The following is a 19,460-nucleotide window of genomic DNA, read 5'->3' as shown; positions in this document are numbered from 1 at the left end:
TCTTAGGGCCCTGGATTCCTTGGCCTCTGTCCTGAGGTGTGAGCTCAATGGTCAGGAGTCACAGAGACATACTTTGCTGCTGGGGAACAGAGGGAGCACACACCTGTTGTCCCATGTTGCCTGTGTATGAATAAGGCCCAGGAATCTCCTCAGCTTTGTGTCCTTACTGCCATTTGACCTTTTATAACAGATTCGGCCAGACACAATCATACAGGTGTGGCGAGAGGATATTCCAGTGAACTATATGAAGGAGCTGGAACTGGTCACCAAGGCCGGCTTCCGGGCCCTTCTCTCTGCCCCCTGGTACCTGAACCGTATATCCTATGGCCCTGACTGGAAGGATTTCTACGTAGTGGAACCCCTGGCATTTGAAGGTGAAAGCAGAGAGCTCTCCTTGCTAACCAAAGGAGGCTGGGTTGGGGCACAGGAAGGGAGGCAGGAAGGTCTGGGCCAGAGATTTCCAGTTAGTAAATGAAACAACTTAGCTGGGGTGAGGGCCACAGTGGGAAGGTGGTTGAGAGGGACCCTAGAGTTACCCCACCATCACCAGACTGTTGTTGCTTGTTTTCCCTCAGGTACCCCTGAGCAGAAGGCTCTGGTGATTGGTGGAGAGGCTTGTATGTGGGGAGAATATGTGGACAACACAAACCTGGTCCCCAGGCTCTGGTAAGGGTTTTCAGGGGGGAGGTGGAGGGTTGGGCCTGAGAGCAGGGGTTCTCCCTTAGAGACCCAATCCCATCTAGCCACCTCTGGACTAGTACCCTTCTTTCAGGCCTGAGAGAAAGCAGGCCGTGCAACGAGCCTTCTGAAGATTTGTGTGCAATATTCACTCTCCACATGACTTCCGTCTATATCCCTCCAGCTGCCCTTTGGTATGTGGGATAGGGATTGTTAACCTTACTTCCCAGAGAGATAATGAGGCCTGGAGAACATAGGTGAGTTGCTCAAGATCCAGCACAAGCATCCATGATTCCTGTAATAAGGCTTCCCTCTGCTGTTTTCACTGCAGCCTTACCAAGTATGGTTGGGTGTGCAAAGTTTACATTTTAAGGACCTCTGCTGCTGCCACTGTCTTTGTGGTTAATGATGGCTTTAAGGTTTATTCTTATTCCCGTATCTTTGAGAGAGGAAGAGAGTGGGATTGCTACCCACATTTTAATGAAGGTGGAGCTGAGCCGTAGAACTCTCTGGGAGCCATCCAACCTGGCTGTGGCTCATAATAAGGTATTGATCACTTCCTTTGGCCTGAGTGAGTCCAGGGTGCCTAAACAAGAGGTAGCAGCCTGTGGATGTCCAGCACCTTTGCAGGGAATACAGGGCCCAATCTGGCACATGCCCCTTTTCCTCCAGGCCCAGAGCAGGGGCTGTTGCCGAAAGGCTGTGGAGCAACAAGTTGACATCTGACCTGACATTTGCCTATGAACGTTTGTCACACTTCCGCTGTGAGTTGCTGAGGTAAGCAAGCTGTGGGGCCTTCGCAAGGCGGAGTAGGGCAGATCCAGGGCTGGGGAACCCCTTAGAGAGAGGAAGACAATAATTAACAATAGCTAACACTTACAGAGGCTTATAGTCAGCCCTCATCCACGGATTCAACCAACTGCGATAAAAAGTATTCAGGAAAAAAAAATACAACAAAAAATAATACAAATAAAAAATACTGTATAACAACTATTTACATAGCATTTATATTGTATTAGGTATAAGTAATCTAAGATCATTTCAAGTATATGGGAAGTTGTACATTGGTTATATGCAAATACTATGTCATTTTTATATAAGGGACTTGAGCATCCTTGGATTTTGGTATCCACGGGGGTCCTGAAACAAATCCCCTGTGGATACTGAGGGACAACTGTATTTTGTGGCAAACACTGTGCTAAGTTTGTTACACATATTGTCTCATTTAGTCTTCACCACAACCCTATGAGACAGGTGCATTTTAGAGATAGACACTGAAGCACAGAGTTCAGTACCTTGCCCAAAGTCACTAAGAAGCAGGATTTGAACCAGGCTGACTTACAGGATCTCATGACACCTTTGCCTCTGTCAGGGGTGTGCCTGTGTAAGATAGTCATTTCCCTGATTCCTTTGTTGGCTAGGTCTTGAGTATTTGGGGGACATAGCCTAGTGCAGAGCAGAGTCCTGGGCTGAGAGTCAAGCATGATGGTGTCTAAGCCTCAATTACGTCATTCACTGGGTAACTTCCAGCTGGTTCTCTAAGCATGTTGCTTACTTGGATGATAAGTGAAGCATGCCTAGAGGTCCCCTAAGGAGATTGGTCAGGTTATAGTCTGAGACCCAAGGACAGGATTTCACATCCATATTCATGGACAGGACAGCACCTAAGTCCCCCAATGCCACCATATTTACAGCATTTTAGAGTCAGTAACAGAGGGCTAAGTAGACCAAGAGCATTGGCTGCCTTTCAGACATCCACCTATTTTCTAAAGGGATTGAGTTATTTGGGGTTAGGGTACAGAGATGGGCAGGATATAAATAGATGTCGCCAACGTTTCTGGATCTCCAAGACCTGTATCAAAATCACCTGAGGCACCTGTTCAGCTTGCAGATTCTTGCCAATACTTTGCCCCACCCCAAATGAGAATCTCTGGAATTGAGATTCCCAGTACATTTGGTGTACAGTGACAGTTTGAGAGTCACCGAAATGGGGAAGGAGAGACTGTTGACTGGTGTGAAAAGTGTTGCTGGGGCCCCTTCTGAGGGGCTTATCTTGCCATTTCTTCATGTCCTCTTGCAGGCGAGGTGTCCAGGCCCAACCCCTCAATGTAGGCTTCTGTGAGCAGGAGTTTGAACAGACCTGAGCCCCAGGCACCAAGGAGGGTGCTGGCTGTAGATGAATGGTAGTGGAGCCAGGCTTCCACTGCATCCTGGCCAGGGGATGGAGCCCCTTGCCTGCATGCCCCTTGCCTGCGTGCCCCTGTGCTTGGAGAGAAAGGGGCCGGTGCTGGCGCTCGCATTCAATAAAGAGTAATGTGGCATTTTTCTATAATAAACATGGATTACCTGTGTTTAAAAAAAAAAGTGTGAATGGCATTAGGGTAAGGGCACAGCCAGGCTGGAGTCAGTGTCTGCCCCTGAGGTCTTTTAAGTTGAGGGCTGGGAATGAAACCTATAGCCTTTGTGCTGTTCTGCCTTGCCTGTGAGCTATGTCACTCCCCTCCCACTCCTGACCATATTCCAGACACCTGCCCTAATCCTCAGCCTGCTCACTTCACTTCTGCATTACATCTCCAAGGCGTTGGTATATGGAAAAAGATGTAGGGGCTTGTAGATGTTCTGGACAGTGGGGAGGGCTCCAGACCCAACCTGGTCACAGAATAGCCTCTCCCCCATGCATACTCATCCACCTCCCTCCCCTAGAGCTATTCTCCTTTGGGTTTCTTGCTGCTTCCATTTTATACAACCATTATTTAAATATTATTAAACACATATTGTTCTCTAGGCACTGTGGTAGCGGGTTTTTTGTTATGTTTTTGTTTTTGAGACTGTCTCAAAAACTCTGTCGCCCAGGCTGACAGTGCAGTGGCACAATCTTGGTTTACTGCAGCCTCTGCCTCCCGGGTTCAAGCGATTCTCGTGCATCAGCCTCCTGAGTAACTGGAATTATAGGCACGCGCCACCACGTCCATCTAATTCATATATATATATATATATTTTTTTTTTTTTTTCTGAGACGGAGTCTCACTCTGTCACACAGGCTGGAGTGCAGTGGCACGATCTCGACTCACTGCAAGCTCCGCCTCCTGGGTTCACGCCATTCTCCTGCCTCAGCCTCCCCAGTAGCTGGGACTACAGGCGCCCACCACCACGCCCGGCTAATTTTTTGTATTTTTAGTAGAGATGGGGTTTCTCCGTGTTAGCCAGGATGGTCTCCATCTCCTGACCTCGTGATCCGCCCGCCTCGGTCTCCCAAACTGCTGGGATTACAGGCGTGAGCCACCGCGCCCGGCCGAATTCATGTATTTTTAGTAGAGATGGGGTTTCACTATATTGGCCAGGCTGGTCTTGAACTCATGACCTCAGATGTTCACTTGCCTTGGCCTCCCAAAGTGCTGGGATTAGAGGCGTGAGCCTCCGCACGCGGGCCTGTGGTAAATTGTTGAATTTGAAGGACTCAGAGGCCCTGGTCAATTCCAAAATAACGTAGGCGACTTCCATCCCCCTCCTCCCAACCATTTTCAGCCCAAAGCATCTTCGCAGGGAATGGATGGCTGCGCGGAGGTGGGCGGTGGCTCTGGAGAGGGTCTTTGCAGGTGTGATTTTCTCTAGAAGGAAATGTCTCATCGTGGACCCAGACTGCCCCCTCCTGGTTTCAGATGCAGAAGTGATACTGTAAGCCAGAGGCGGGGGCAGTAATGCATTGCAGCCATTTTAGGTGAGGATTTCCTTGGCGGTTATTTGTTAAGTTCTTTGGCTGGGCCCTGGGCTGGGGGTAACAATGGACAGGTTCCAGGCATTTTTTTCAGAAAGCTTCCAGTGTAGTGGATACAGAAACTTCGGGAAGGCAGGGCTGAGAAGGATCTGAGTAAAACTCGGTCCTTCAACACCATCCTTCAGCCCCTGGGTCATGTTCCTTCGAGGTCCTGGTGGGAGGTAGACCAGCCTAGCCTTGTGCTGTTCCTGTAAGGACAGGGTGGGCATTTTCTACCAACAGAATTCTTGGAATTTTCACACAGCCCAGCCTAGCCAAGTCCAGGGCTATAGCCCAGATACACAAGTTAAGGTCCCAGCACTGGCACCCACCACAGGAGCCCCCTTACCTTTATTACCCAGAAGCTTGTAGGAGGGGTGGTCCGGAGACAAGGACCCTGCACAGGTGCGACCCTGCTTCCCTCCTGGTCATAACTTTCATGTTACTATTGCTTGGGATAATGTTAAGTAAAAATAGCAGACACTGAGTTTTAAGTCTCAAGTGGATGAAGGCAGAGATCGTGATGCACTTGAGTTAAAGCAGTAGGGTTCTGTCATTTTCTATTCCTGTTGTAAACATTTTCTTTAATATTATTTTTACCACTAAACTAACGTGGCCTGGTCACGACTTTCATTGGTAAAGTGTGCTGTTCCTCACCCTCCACCGTTGCTCCTTTGGTCCACTGATCATAAGAGCATTTACCTGAAGGTTGTCAGACCTCGAATGCTGACAGGTCAACTGCAGTGGCCTGCAGTTACCACCCAGTCTGTTCCAATGCACAGAATCGCTGTTCCCACAACTCATCTCCCTTCACCTAGGCTGTAAATTGAGAGTCCCAACCCTGAGCGGAACACAGGCCATCTTGTGTGCTGTGCACCACCAGGGGGCGGGGAAGTTTCCAGACTGACTTCCTGGCTCCAGTCATCCTAGGAAAAGAGTTCTCCAGTCGCTCCCCACCCCCACCCCTTCCCATTCCAGGAGTCTATTAAGGAGGCAAAGCAGGCCTAACAGGTATCAAAGCAAAGGAGTGAATGGAGACTGGGAGAGTCTTCAACCTCTCCTCTCCTTGGTAGGAGCTGAGGCTGCATGCCGGGTACCTTCCCTTCGAGGAATCTAATAAAGCTATGTCACTGGTGTTTTCAGGTGCTTCTCAAAGGATTGCCGTAGGGGTAGGATATCAGGATGTGGGAGCACAGGTGCCACCACAGCACTAGTGATGGAGAGTCATTGCCCCTAGACTTCTGGGACAGTGAGACTGTGAGGAAAGCTGAAATGATACTGGGAAAGGGTGAAAGAAAGGATGTAGGTGGAATTTATTTAGTATTAATGTAGGTACGCATACCTTATGGCAACATTCCTAGCACTCTAAAATCTAGATTTGTATAGTTTCTGTCAATATCTTTTGTAAGCTTAATCAATACAGGGCATGACAAGTATGTGTCACATACTTTTTTTTCCACGAAGAAAAAGAATAAGTAGGAATTGGGTGCTTTGTTTATCAAAATTTGTATTTCCTTTGTAAATAAACTTTGAAATAAAGGTTGAAAATTAGTATCTTTTCTAGCCCAGCCACCATTGTTTTTAAAAATCCTCTTTGAAGCAGGTGTGTGTGTGTGCGTGTGTGTGTGCGTGTGACGTTTTTCAACAAAATTTTTAAAAATCGAAATGTCAGGGTCAGGTGCAGTGGCTCATGCCTCTAATTCCAGCACTTTGGGAGGCCGATGTGGGAGGATTGCCTGAGCTCAGGAGTTAAAGACCACCCTGGGCAACATGGTGAGACCTGATTTCTACTAAAAATTAAAAAGATTAGCTAAGAATGGTGGTGTGTGGTTGTAGTCCCAGCTACTCAGGAGGCTGAGAAAGAAGGATCACTTCAGCCTGGAAGATTGAGGCTGCAATGAGTCATGATCACACCACTGAACTCCAGCCTCAGCAACAGGGTGAGACCATGTTTCAAAAAAAAGAAAAAAATTTAAATGTCCAGGAACCTTGCTTTTTTCACAGTAATTACTGTACTCTAACCACACCCATGTTTAGTCTAAACTATCCCAGTAAATACTCCTATTTTTTAGTGATTTCAAATGTTTCAAACAACAGAAAAGTCTAGAAAATAGTAAACAGTGTAACCACCCAGCTTTGTTGCATCTCAGTAGTCATATTTGCTTCAGATTTGTTTTTTTAAAACAAAAAAGATGAAACATTATTAATATCCCCCTTCCCAATGCTATTCCCTTCTCCAAAAACAACTGTTTTCCAGAATTTCTTTTTAATCTCATTTCCTCTGGAGAATCTGATACTTAGCTGTGATTTTTTTCATCACCGTTAATAAATTCTTTATGGCTCACTCTTTATAGCAAATTAGAAAGAGATGTTTTGGAAGCCACTCAAAAAAGGGAGTGTGTGTGGGAAAGGAGGAAGAGCAGCTGGCAGGCAGACACAGATGGGAAGGGGTGCCATGCTCGCTGGTGTGCTGCAGAGTGTGTGAGTGAGAGCGTGTGTATGAGTGTCTGGATGATCTATTATGAAAGAGGATATTTGAACATAGGAACTCAACTGCTGGTGTTTATCTAGACTCACATGAGTCAGAAATCTGAATGAAGATAGATGTGGAGATCCAGCTAGGAGAACAAAAGTGCTTCATCATTTTTATGTGCTTGCTGTGTCAGGCACTTTTGTTTTTTTTTTTCTTTTCTTTTCTTTTTGAGATGGAGTTTTGCTCTTGTCACCCAGGCTGGAATACAGTGGCGCAATCTGGGCTCACTGCAACCTCCACCTCCCGAGTTCAAGGAATTCTCCTGCCTCAGCCTCCCAAGTAGCTGGGACTACAGGCATGTGCCACCACACCCAGCTAATTTTTGTATTTTTAGTAGAGACGGGGTTTTACCATGTTGTCCAGGCTGGTCTCAAACTCCTGATCTCAGGTGATCTGCCCACCTTGGCCTCCCAAAGTGCTGGGATTACAGGCTGAGCCACCAAGCCCGACCTGTCAGGCACTATTATAAGCACTTTACTGGATGTTAATGTATTTAATCCTCATCCCAACTAATGTGCTATCAATATTATCCTCATTTGACAGATAAGGAAACAAACATAGGAAGGTTAAGTGACATCTATATGGTTACACAGCTACGCTGAGTCCCGATTAGCACTGGGGAGTTGCAGGGCATATGACTCCTAACTCAGCTACCTAACTCTAGCCCCTACTGCCTTCAGCCACTGTCCTGGGCTGCCCCACGTCAGACATCTTCCTCCTCTCGGACACCAAATACAGACATACAGATAAAGCTGGCAACTCAGCTATTTCTGGGCTCGAATCCATTTCTTCTCCTATGTTTAAACAAATAAAATTAAAACCTCTCAGTCCTGCTTTTATTAGTCAAGCTGCCTGAAACAGTTGCAAGTTTGTCTATTTCACCACTTTGCATTCAGGCCTCATGACCCCACAGTTGGGCTGTAATCCTCATAAGGGCCGCTTCCACTAAGGCCAACAATAACCTACATGTTGCCAAATCAAGGGACATTGCTCAATAATAAGGAAAAAAATTACTTGATCTTTTTGCATATTTTTGAGATTTTGATCCCTCCCTCTTTGAAATTCTTTCTTCGCAGGCTTTTGTGACACCATTCTTTCCTGAGTTTCTCAATGTCTATCACTGACTCCTTCAGTAAACTCTCAGCCCATAACCAAGGTTTTGTCTTCTTTTTTTTTTCTTCTTTGAGACGGAGTCTCGCTCTCTCGCTCTATTGCCCAGGCCCTAGTGCAGTGGTGCAATCTCAGCTCACTTCAACCTCCGTCTCCCAGTCTCAGGCGATTCTCCTGCCTCAGCCTCCTGGGTAGCTGGGACTACAGGTGTGCACCACCACACTCGGCTAATTTTTTTGCATTTTTGTAGAGACAGGATTTCGCCATGTTGGCCAGGCTGGTCTTGAACTCCTGAACTCAGGTGATCCACACACCTCAGCCTCCCAAAGTGCTGGGATTACAGGCATGAGCCACAGCACCTTACCTTTCCTCTTATACTTTCTTCCTAGTGATCTCATTTAGACAGTGTTAGTGTGCAGTCTTACACCTGGACAGCCATAGATAGATAGGTAGATAGGTAGGTAGGTAGACAGATAGATTAGATAGATAGATAGATAGATAGATAGATAGATAGATAGATAGATAGATAGATAGACTGACCGACAAACATATATATAATATATGTATGTGTATTTCCTCTGGGGTCCAAGCTCAGGTAGCCAACATCTTCATATCATCTGAATGTCCATTACATACTTAAAGCTCATGTCCCAGGCAGAATTCATCTTTTCATAGCTCCCCACTCTATTCCTCCTGTACGACTATTCTGCTGGTCATTAGAGCCGAAGTCTGGGAATCATCTTTAACTCCTTCCTTCCTGTCATAATTGTCACCACAACATCCCTACTCTGTATCAATAACTCTTAGATTCATGTACTCCTCTCTATCTACACTGCCACCATCTTTGTTTAGGATCCTAATGAATGCATCTGCCTCAATTCTTCCAGTCATCTTTTTAAACTGCAAGTCAGATTACGTGTTTCCTGCTTTGCCCCATTGTCCAGTTCACTCAGAAGTATACGCCAGTCTTCCTCTTCAAGATGATGCCTTTGACCACTCCATAATCATTTTCTGACACTCTACCTATATTAGTTACAAGGAAATAGCTCAAACTGGATTATGCAAAAAAAGGTAAAACATTGTGTCATGTTATACATCTCCACATACACATTCAAAATTCTGACTGATGTCAGCCTAGATAAACATCAACAGTACATAATTATATGATCCTAGGGATAAATCTATTAAAAGACCTAAGGACTTTGTGGAGAAAATTACTAAATGTTGGAGAGACACAGGAGATAGAGATGTAGAGACAGAACATGTTCATGAAAGAGAAGACTCAATATTTATAAGGATTTTAAATTTATCTGCAGGTTCAATGTGGTTCCCATTAAAATTCAATTTCTTTTTATTTTGGAACTTGAAGCTGATTTTAAAGTAAGTGCAAATCTTTTTTAGGGTGGGGGAAACTTGAAATTGATTTTAAAGTAAGTGCAAGAATTCCTAAGAATAATGAAAAAGTCAGTTTTTAAGAAGAGAAAAATAAGCTGGGCGCAGTGGCTCACGCCTGTTATCCCAGCACTTTGGGAGGCCGAGGCAGGCAGATCACTTGAGGCCAGGAGTTTGAGACAAACCTGGCCAACATGGCGAAACCCTTTCTCTACTAAAAATACAAAAATTAGCCAAGCGTGGTGGCGCATGCCTGTAATCCCAGCTACTCAGGAGGCTGAGGCAGGAGAATTGCTTGAACCCGGGAGGCGGAGGTTGCAGTGAGCCGAGATTGCACCACTGCACTCTGGCTTGGGAGACAGAGTGAGACTCCGTCTCAAAAAAAGAAAAAAAGAAAAACATGTACAACATGGAATAGAGTTGATATCCAGCCAGTACACACTTTGAGTGATCTCATTCACACTCAGTGTATCTTCAGCTACCCTTATATGAAGTCACAGACTCACACCTGTATTTCCAGCACTTTGGGAGGCCAAGGCAGTAGGATCACTACAGCCTGAGTTCAGGGCTGCAGTGATCTATGATTGCAGCATTGCACTGGAGCCTGGCCAACAGAGTGAGACCCTATCTCTTAAAAATTAAAATATAAAAATAAGTCATTATAAAAGTGTAATTATCAAGACAGTTGGTATTGGTGCAGAAATAGACAAAAAGCCCTGTAAAACAGAATGCAGAACCCAAAAAGAGGCTTATTAATGTACAGAAACCTGAAAATATACAGAGGTTATGTAACAAATTGGGAGACTTCAGATTCTTATAGGAACATGGTAGAAACCTGGTTTTTAATCTTCCAACTTCTGTAAAAACCATACAGAGCAACAAGGTGAATTTAAAAACAAAAAGGCACAAACTAGTGAAACAAGAAACAGCCTAAAGACTCCAAACTACCTGAATTTAATGCTAATTGCTGGTTCAGGAAAATTCACTTTATTCAAATTTTCTTACATTTATTCAAATATGAGTAAAAATACTACAGATATACATACAAGAGAAAGATAAAAACCGTTTCAAAAATTAAGGCAGGCCAGGTGCGGTGGCTCACGCCTGTAAACCCAGCACTTTGGGAGGCCAAGGTGGGTGGATCACCTGAGGTCAGGAGTTTGAGACCAACCTGGCCAACATAGTGAAACCCCATCTCTACTAAATATACGAAAATTAGGTGGGCATGGTGGTGCACGCCTGTAATCCCAGCTACTCGGGAGGCTGAGGCAAGAGAATCACTTGAACTCAGGAGGCGGAGGTTGCAGTGAGCCAAGATGCACCACTGCACTCCAGCCTGGGCAACAGAGTGAGACTCTGTCTCAAAAAATAAAATAAAAAATATAGGCCAGGCACGGTGGCTCACACCTGTAATCCCAGCACTTTGGGAGGCCGAGGCAGGCAGATCGCGAGGTCAGGAGACCATCCCAGCTAACAAGGTGAAACCCCGTCTCTACTAGAAATACAAAAATTAGCCGGGCGTGGTGGCGGGTGCCTGTAGTCCCAGCTCCCCAGGAGGCTGAGGCAGAAGAATGGCATGAACCTGGGAGGTGGAGCTTGAAGTGAGCTGAGATTGCACCACTGCACTCCAGCCTGGGCAACAGAGCGAGACTCCATCTCAAAAAAAAAAATATATATATATATATATATGTGTGTGTGTGTGTGTGTGTATATATATATGTGTATATATATGTGTATATATGTGTATATATGTATATATATGTGTGTATATATGTGTATATATGTATATATATGTGTGTATATATGTGTATATATATGTGTATATATATGTGTGTATATATGTGTATATATATATGTATATGTATGTGTTGTGTGTATATATATATGAAGGCTACTTTCTCATAGTGGTAGACTAGGTAATTTGGAACAATCTTACCACTGGAGACAATTAGAAAAGCTTGAAGGCATTGGAATAGTAAAATATTATGAAACATTACTTGGATGAGATGTAAGAAAGACTAAAAACCTGAACAGTAAGCCTAGCATTTGGGGGCATGTCTCTTCTGGGTGCAATTGCCAATTCCAAATAAGGCTGATAAAATGTTCTGAAGCACTTTTGACAACCTCACAGGATTGGGGATTAAAAGTTGTAGTCCATTCCTTGTAATTCCAGGAGGTAGGAAAAAATAAGTAAATAAAATGAGAAATAAAGTTTTAATCCCGGGCCCACAAAAAGGACCCTGGAAAACTCTCCACTTTTTGGGTTGAGACCTCAAAAGACCAAACTCTACAAGATAAATTGAAAACAGACCATTCATTGCTCAGAAACTGCTCAGATATGAATCATCTCAATCACTAAAATTAGTTTGATTATCTCAGATTGCTAGAGCCCCTAGATGCCTTCCAGAAACAAATGTATATCCATTCTGTAGAAGGAAAACGTACCCCTAGACCTCCAATTATTTCTAAAAATATTTTTCAAACACAATGCCTATCATATAATCAGAAATAACCAGGCACATGAAGAGAATAATAAGGGAGTAATAACAATCAAGAATTCTACAAAATTAATGACAGGCAACAAACCACAGATCCAAGAGTCTCAGATAGCACCAAGCAGGATAAATGCCAAGTAATAATCTATATCTATACATTATTATATTCGAACTGCAGAAAATCAAAGACAAAATCTTGAAAGGAGCCAGAGAAAAATAACACCTGCCTATAGGGGAACAAGGATAAGGATTACATTGGCCTTCTCTTCAGAAAACATGCAAGCAAGAAGAGAGTGAAGTGAAATATGTAAGAAAGAAAAAAAGGGGAGATAAACCCACCAGCCTAGAATTCTGTTTCTAGCAAAATTATCCATCAGAAGTGAAGAAGAAATAGATTTTCTCAGACAAAGAAGACTTGAGAAAATTTATCACCAGTAGATCTGCCTTGCAAGAAAATTAAAGAGGTTCTTTAAAGAGAGAGAAAATGATCTAGGGGCTATATGAAAAAAACTTGGGGCTATAGGAAGAAAGGAGGAGCATTAGAGAAGGAGTAAATGAAGATAAAACAAAACATTTTATTTTTCTTAATCTGAAGTGATGTAACAAATAGCAGTTTGTTCGAAATAATAATACCAGCAATGTATTCAGTGATTACCTTACGAATAAGTGAAATACATGACAGCAATGTTATAAAGAATGAGGCTGGGCATGGTGGCTTATGCCTATAATCCCAGCACTTTGGGAGGCTGAGGTGGGCAGATCATAAGGTCAGGAGTTCAAAACCAGCCTGGCCAACATGGTGAAACCCCGTCTCTACTAAAAATACAAAAATTAGCTGGACATGGTGGCATGCGCCTGTAATCCCAGCTACTCGGGAGGCTGAGGCAGGAGAATCGCTTGAACCCAGGAAGCAGAGGTTGCAGTGAGCCAAAATCACACCATTGCACTCCAGCCTGGGTGACCTCTTGTCAAAAACAAAAAAAAAGAAAAAAAGAAAAAAAAAAGAATGGGAGAGAGGAATTGGTAATCTCAATGCTTTCGAAGAACAAGATGGGGAGGATTGCTTGAGGCCAAGAGTTCAAGACCAGCCTGGGCAACATAGCAAGACCTGTATTCTCTACAGAAAATAAAAATTAGCCCAGCTACTCAGGAGGCTGAGGCAGGAGGATTGCTTGAGCCTGGGAGGTAAGGCTGCAGTGAGCTATGATTGCACCACTGCGCTTTAGCCTGGGTGACAGAGAAAGACCCTGTCTCGAAAGAAAAAGGAATGAAAGAGAGAGAGAAAGCAAGAGAAAAGGAGACTTGGATTACTTATAAATGTATATTGTGAAATTTAGGGCAGCAACTAAAAATTTTTTTAAAGAGAAGGATTGAGTGCAGTGGCTCACACCTGTAATCCCAGCACTTTGGGAAGCCAAGACAGGAGGATCACTTGAATCCAGGAGTTTGAGAGCAACTGGGACAACATAGTGAGACCCCGTCTCTACAAAAAAATTTTGAAAATTAGCCAGGCATGGTGTTGCAGGCTTGTAGTCCCAGCTACTTAAGAGGCTAAGGCAGGAGAATCGCTTGAGCCTGGGAGGTTGAGGCTACAGTGAGCCGTGATTGTGCCACTGTACTCCAGCCTGAGGGACAGAGTCAGACCCTATGCCCCCAAAAAAGTATAACTGCTATATTAACAGAAAAGAGAAAATGGAATTATATTAAATGATCAGTTAAAACTGAAGAAGACAAAAAAAGAAAGAAAAAAGAAATAGCAACGGCAATTTTATCAATGGTCTAAATACATGAATTTTTTTAAAAGGGCCAGGCTCAGTGGCTTGTGCCTGTAATTCCAGCACTTTGGGAGGCCAAAGTGGGCAGACTGCTTGAGCCCAGGAGTTCAAGACCAGCCTGGGCAACGTGACAAAACCGCATCTCTATAAAAAGTATAAAAAGCCGGTGTGGTGGTGCGTGCATGTAGTCCCAGCTACTCCGGAGGCTGAGGCAGAGGCTGAGGCAGAGGCAGGAAGATCACCTGACCCCAGGAGGTCTAGGCTGCAGTGAGTTGTGATTGTGCCACTGAACTCCAGCCTGGGTGACAGAGAGACCCTGACTCTAATAATAATAATTTAAAAACAAGACCCAACTTGTGTTGTCTGTAAGAAATCAACTTTAAATATAGACACAGATGGGTTAAAAGTAAAGGAATGGAGAAAGATGCATCATGCTAACACTAATCAAAAGAAGGCTGGAGGCTGGGCATGGTGGCCCAGCACTTTGGGAGGTCGAGGCAGGAGGATCACTTAAGGCCAGGAGTTTGAAACTAGCCTGGGCAATATAATGAGACCTCCCATCTCTATGAAAGAAAAAAGAAAGCTGTATTAGTTTCAGATGGAGTCAGCTTCAGAGCAAGGAAAATTATGAAGGATAAAGAGGGCCAGGTGCGATGGTTCATGCCTGTAACCCCTGTACTTTGGGAGGCCAAGGCAGGAGGATCACTTGAGACCAGCCTGGGCAACATGATGAAATACCATCTCTACAAAAAATACAAAAGTTAGCCAGGCGTGGTGGTATGTGCCTGTAGTCCCAGCTACTCAGAAGGGTGAGGCTAGAGGATCATTTGAGCCTGGGAGTTTGAGGCTGCAGTGAGCCATGATTGCAACAACACTGCACTTCAGCCTTGGTGACAGAGCAAGACCCTGTCTCAAAAAAAACAAACAAAAAAAAAGGATAAAGAGAGGGCCATTACACAATGATAAAGAGATCAGTTCTTCAAGAAGACATAATCCTTTATGGGTATGCCCTAGTATCAAAATACATAAGAGAGAAAAAAACTGATAGAACTGCAAAAAGAAATAAACAATCTGCTATTATAGTTGGAGTTTTTGACAGCCCTGTATTAGGAGTTAACAGATCCAGGAGGAAGATTGGTAGTGACATAGTTGAAGTGAACAGCAACATGAGTCAACTTGGTCTATATATTCATTTCAAGTTCACATGGAATATTCACCACGATAGACCACATTTTTGGGCATAAAACACTCCTTAACGTATTTAAAGAGCTTGAAATCATACATTGTATGCCCCCAAATCACAAAAAAATTAAACAGAATTCAATAACAGAAATATAGCTAGAAAATACTCAAATATTTAAAGATTAACCAATATACTTATTTTCTATTATTATTATTATTATTATTATTATTATTTTTTGGAGATGGAGTCTCACTCTGTTGCCCAGGCTGGAGTGCAGTGGTGCGATCTCAGCTCAATGCAACCTCCACCTCCCAGGTTTAAGCGATTCTCCTGCCTCAGTCTCCGGAGTAGCTTATTAAACAATACACTTCTGAATAATACATAGGCCAAAGAAAAACACTCCAAACCAGCCTAGGAAACATAGTGATACCCCCTTTCTACAAAAAATAAAATAAATAATAATAATAAATTAGCTGGGCGTGGCACACACTTGTGGTCCCAGCTACTCGGGAGGCTGAGGTGGGAGGATCACTTGAGTCCAGGCAGTCAAGGCTGCAGTGAGCTATTGTGATGGTTAATATCAAGTGTCAATTTGATTGGATTGAAGGATGCAAAGTATTGTTGCTCCATATGTATGTCTGTGAGGATGTTGCCAAAGGAGATTAACAAGTCAGACCCATCCTCAATCCAGTGGTCACAATCTAATCAGCTGCCAGTGCAGCTGGAATAAAGCAGGCAGAAGAACGTGGAAGGAGAGACTGGCTGAGTCTTCTGGTCTTCATCTTTCTCCTGTGCTGGATGCTTCCTGCCTTCAAACATCGGACTCCAAGTTTTTCAGTTATTGGACTCTTGGACTTAAGTGATTTGCCAGGGACTCTGGCCTTTGGCCACAGACTGAAGACTGCACTGTCAGCTTGCCTCTTTTGAGGTTTTGGGACTCAGACTGGCTTCTTGCTCTTTAGCTTGCAGATGGCCTATTGTAGGACTTCACCTTGTGATCGTTTGAGTCGATACTCCTTAATAAACTCCCTTTCATATGTACATCTGTCCTATTAGTCCTGGCCTTCTAGAGAACCCTGACTAATACAGCTATGATCATGCCACTGTACTCCAGCCTGGGTGACAGAGTGAGACCCCACCTCAAAAAAGAAAAAAAGACTCGAGAAATTTTGAAAATATTTTAAACTAAATGAAAACGAAAAATACAACTTATCAAAATTTGTGGGATGTAGTAAAAGCAATGCTGCAAGAGAAACCTGTAGCATTGAATGTATATATTCCAAAGGGAGAAAGATATAAAATCAATAATCGGCTTCCACTTCTGGAAACTAGACGTAGAAAATTAAATTTCAAATAAGGAGAGAAAAGAAATAATAAAAATTAGCCACCCTGGCTACATAGCAAGACCCCGTCTCTACAAAAAATAAAAAAAACTTACCCAGGTGTGGTGGTACATGCTTGTAAATCCTAGCTTCTCAGGAGACTGAGGCAAGAGGATCACTTGAGCCCAGGAGGTGGAGGCTGCAGTGAGCTGTGATTGCACCACTGCACTTTAGCCTGTGTGACAAATTTGTGGGCATAGAATTCTTCATAATATTCCTTTATTATCCTTTTTTTTTTTTTTTTTTTTTTGAAATGGAGTCACTACCTCTGTTGCCCAGGCTGGAGTACAGTGGCACAATCTCGGTTCACTGAACCTCTGCCTCCCAGGTTCAAGTGATTCTCCTCCTGCCTCAGCCTCCCGAGTAGCTGGGATTACAGGCACCTGTCGCCACGCCCCACTAATTTTTTTTTGTTTGTTTGTTTTGTTTTGTTTTGTTTTGAGATGGAGTCTCGCTCTGTCACCCAGGCTGGAGTCCGGTGGCACTACCTCGGCTCACTGCAAGCTCCGCCTCCCAGGTTCACGCCATTCTCCTGCCTCAGCCTCCCGAGTAGCTGGGACTAAAGGTTCCCGCCACCAAGCCTGGCTAATTTTTTTTGTATTTTTAGTAGAGACGGGGTTTCACCGTGTTAGCCAGGATGGTCTCAATCTCCTGACCTCGTGATCCGCCCGCCTCAGCCTCCCAAAGTGCTGGGATTACAGGCGTGAGCCACCGCGCCCAGCCTAATTTTTGTATTTTTAGTAGAGATGGGGTTTCTCCGTGTTGGCCAGGCTGGTCTCGAACGCCTGACCTAAAGTGATCTGGCTGCTTCGGCCTCCCAAAGTGGTGAGATTACAGGCGTGAGCCACTACACCCAGCCTGCGTTATTATCTTGTTGATGCTCATGGAATCAATAGTGATGGCCTATCTCTATTTGTTGTTGTTGTTGTTGTTGTTTTGTTTTGAGACTGTGTTCTGTCCAGGCTGGAGTGTAGTGGCGCAATCACGGCTCACTGCAGCCTTGACCGACCCAGACTCAGATGATCTTCCCACCGAAGCCTCCCAAGTAGCTGGCACTACAGGCATGCGCCACCAAGCCCAGCCAATTTTTATATTTTGTAGAGACAGGGTTTCCCCATGTTGCCTAGGCTGGTATTGAACTCCTGGACTCAAGCAATTGCCCGCCTCAGCCTCCCAAAGTGCTGGGGTTGCAGGAGTGAGCCCCATCTCTAATTTTTGACATTAATAATTTGTGTCTTGTTTTTTTCTTGGTTAGCCTGGCTAGAGGTTTGTTAATTTTATTATCTTTTCAAAGAATCATCTTTTGATTTTGTTGATTTTTTTCTCTTTATTTTCTGTTTTCAATTTCATTGATTTCTGTTCTAATTTTTAAAGTTCTGGAGATATTGGAGTGGTCTGAACTTTATGAGATCCTGAGACTAACAAATCAACACTTCCTTCCAAGACAAAGCCCAAATAGAGGAGAAACTGCTGGCAGTAGAATCCAAATAGAACTTAGCAGAGACAATAAGGGCAAAAAAAAAAAAAAAAAAGAGAGAGAGAGAGAAGGTCCAGATAGAAGTAGGTGGGGTAGTAGAGGATGCCTGTCTCGGGAGTCAAAGGTCATATTTGTATCACCTATTTTAAGGTAAAGAAAACTCTGAAGCTTTGAAGCTAGAAAAGCTGTTCTTGGCCGGGCGTGGTGGCTCATGCCTGTAATCCCAACACGTTGGGAGGCCAAAGTGGGCAGATCACTTAAGGTCAGGAGTTCGAGACCAGCCTGGCCAACATGGTTAAAAAAGAAAAATTAGCCAAGTGTGGTGGCGGGCGCCTGTAATCCCAGCTACTCGGCAGGCTGAGGCAGGAGAATCTCTGGAACCTGGGAGATGGAGGTTACAGTGAGCCGAGATCGTGCCACTGCACTCCAGCCTGGGTGACAGAGCGAGACTCCATCACACAAAAAAAGAAAAAGGCTATTCTTCCTATTGCTCTTCCTAAACAGAAAAACTCATTGCCCTTAAAAATGAACAATTAGGCCAGGTGCGGTGGCTCACCCCTGTAATCCCAGCACTTCGGGAGGCCGAGGCAGGTAGATCACCTGAGGTCAGGAGTTCAAGACCAGCTTGGCCAACATGGCAAAATCCTTTCTCCACTAAAAATATAAAGTTAGCCAGGTGTAGTGGCGTGTGCCTGTAATCCCAGCTACTTGGGAGGCTGAGGCAGAAGAATCGCTTGAACCTGGGAGGTGGAGGTTGCAATGAGCCGAGATCATGCCACTGCACTCCAGCCTGGGTAACAAGAGCGAAACTCCATCTCAAAAAAAAAAAAAAAAACAAAAACAATTAAAACTACTCAATTGAAGTCCATACATAAAAGAGGAGGATAGGGAATAATACCATAATGTCCCCGTTGACAGTGAAAGCATGACAGAAAGATGCTTAAAACAAAAGAAAACCATTAAGAAAAGAAAATGGACTATGAAAAATCAATATAAGAATTAGAAAAATTCAAAACTGTGATGATTGGAAAAAATAAGAGTTTAAAAGTGAGGTTACAGAACTCAGGAGGGAATTAGAATAAATGAAAAGTTATTTCAGAAATGAAATCTATTCTAGAAGTTTCGCTAGCAAAAATGACAATGGATAATATCTTCAGACAAATAGAAGATTAAATGGAGGTGATCTGCCCTCTTTGACCTCCCAAAATGTTGGGATTGCAGGTGTGAGCCACCACACCAGCCATGGAGGATTTTTTTAAAAAAATTTTTTAAAGAAGAAAGATGAAAAAGGATTTGGGAGAAAGTGATCAAAAAACAAAACAAAAAACAAGATAGGCAGAAGATCTAACATATGTATGATAGGATTTCCTGAAGAGGAAAGGGAAAGCAACAGAACAGAACATACACTAAAACTATACTTTCATACCTTTTTTTTTTTTTTTTTCCTGAGAGGGAGTCTTGTTCTGTTGCACAGGCTGGAGGGCAATGGCATAATCTTGGCTCACTGCAACCTCTGCGTTCTGGGTACAAGTGATTATCCTGCCTCAGCCTCCCAAGTAGCTGGGATTACAGGTGCCCACCACCACGCCTGGCTAATTTTTGTATTTTTAATGGAGACGGGGTTTCATCGTATTGGCCAAGCTGTTCTCGAACTTCTGACCTCAAGTGATCTACCCGCCTC

The 19,460-nt window shown here is 43.9% G+C and overlaps 1 protein-coding gene across 8 annotated transcripts in view; it reads left to right on the top strand.

Annotated features, from left to right (window-relative positions):
• The window catches only part of LOC101137195 (CUGBP Elav-like family member 6), a 93,273-nt gene that overhangs the window by 31,035 nt on the left and 42,778 nt on the right, over positions 1-19,460 (top strand). For 7 of the 8 annotated variants that reach the window (XM_063698685.1, XM_063698683.1, XM_063698681.1 and 4 more), the window contains exons 11-13: positions 191-374; positions 576-666; positions 1,351-1,455. In XM_063698685.1, coding sequence (XP_063554755.1) covers positions 191-374; positions 576-666; positions 1,351-1,455 — 380 coding nt within the window. Of the gene's footprint in view, positions 1-190; positions 375-575; positions 667-1,350; positions 1,456-2,758; positions 3,463-19,460 lie in introns of those variants that run through there. The other variant, XM_004056445.5, reaches the window with a different exon arrangement.

This window comes from Gorilla gorilla, chromosome 16 (genome assembly GCF_029281585.2).
Source record: "Gorilla gorilla gorilla isolate KB3781 chromosome 16, NHGRI_mGorGor1-v2.1_pri, whole genome shotgun sequence".
Classification (NCBI taxonomy): Eukaryota; Metazoa; Chordata; class Mammalia; order Primates; family Hominidae; genus Gorilla; species Gorilla gorilla.
This window is presented reverse-complemented; position numbering and strand designations above follow the sequence as displayed.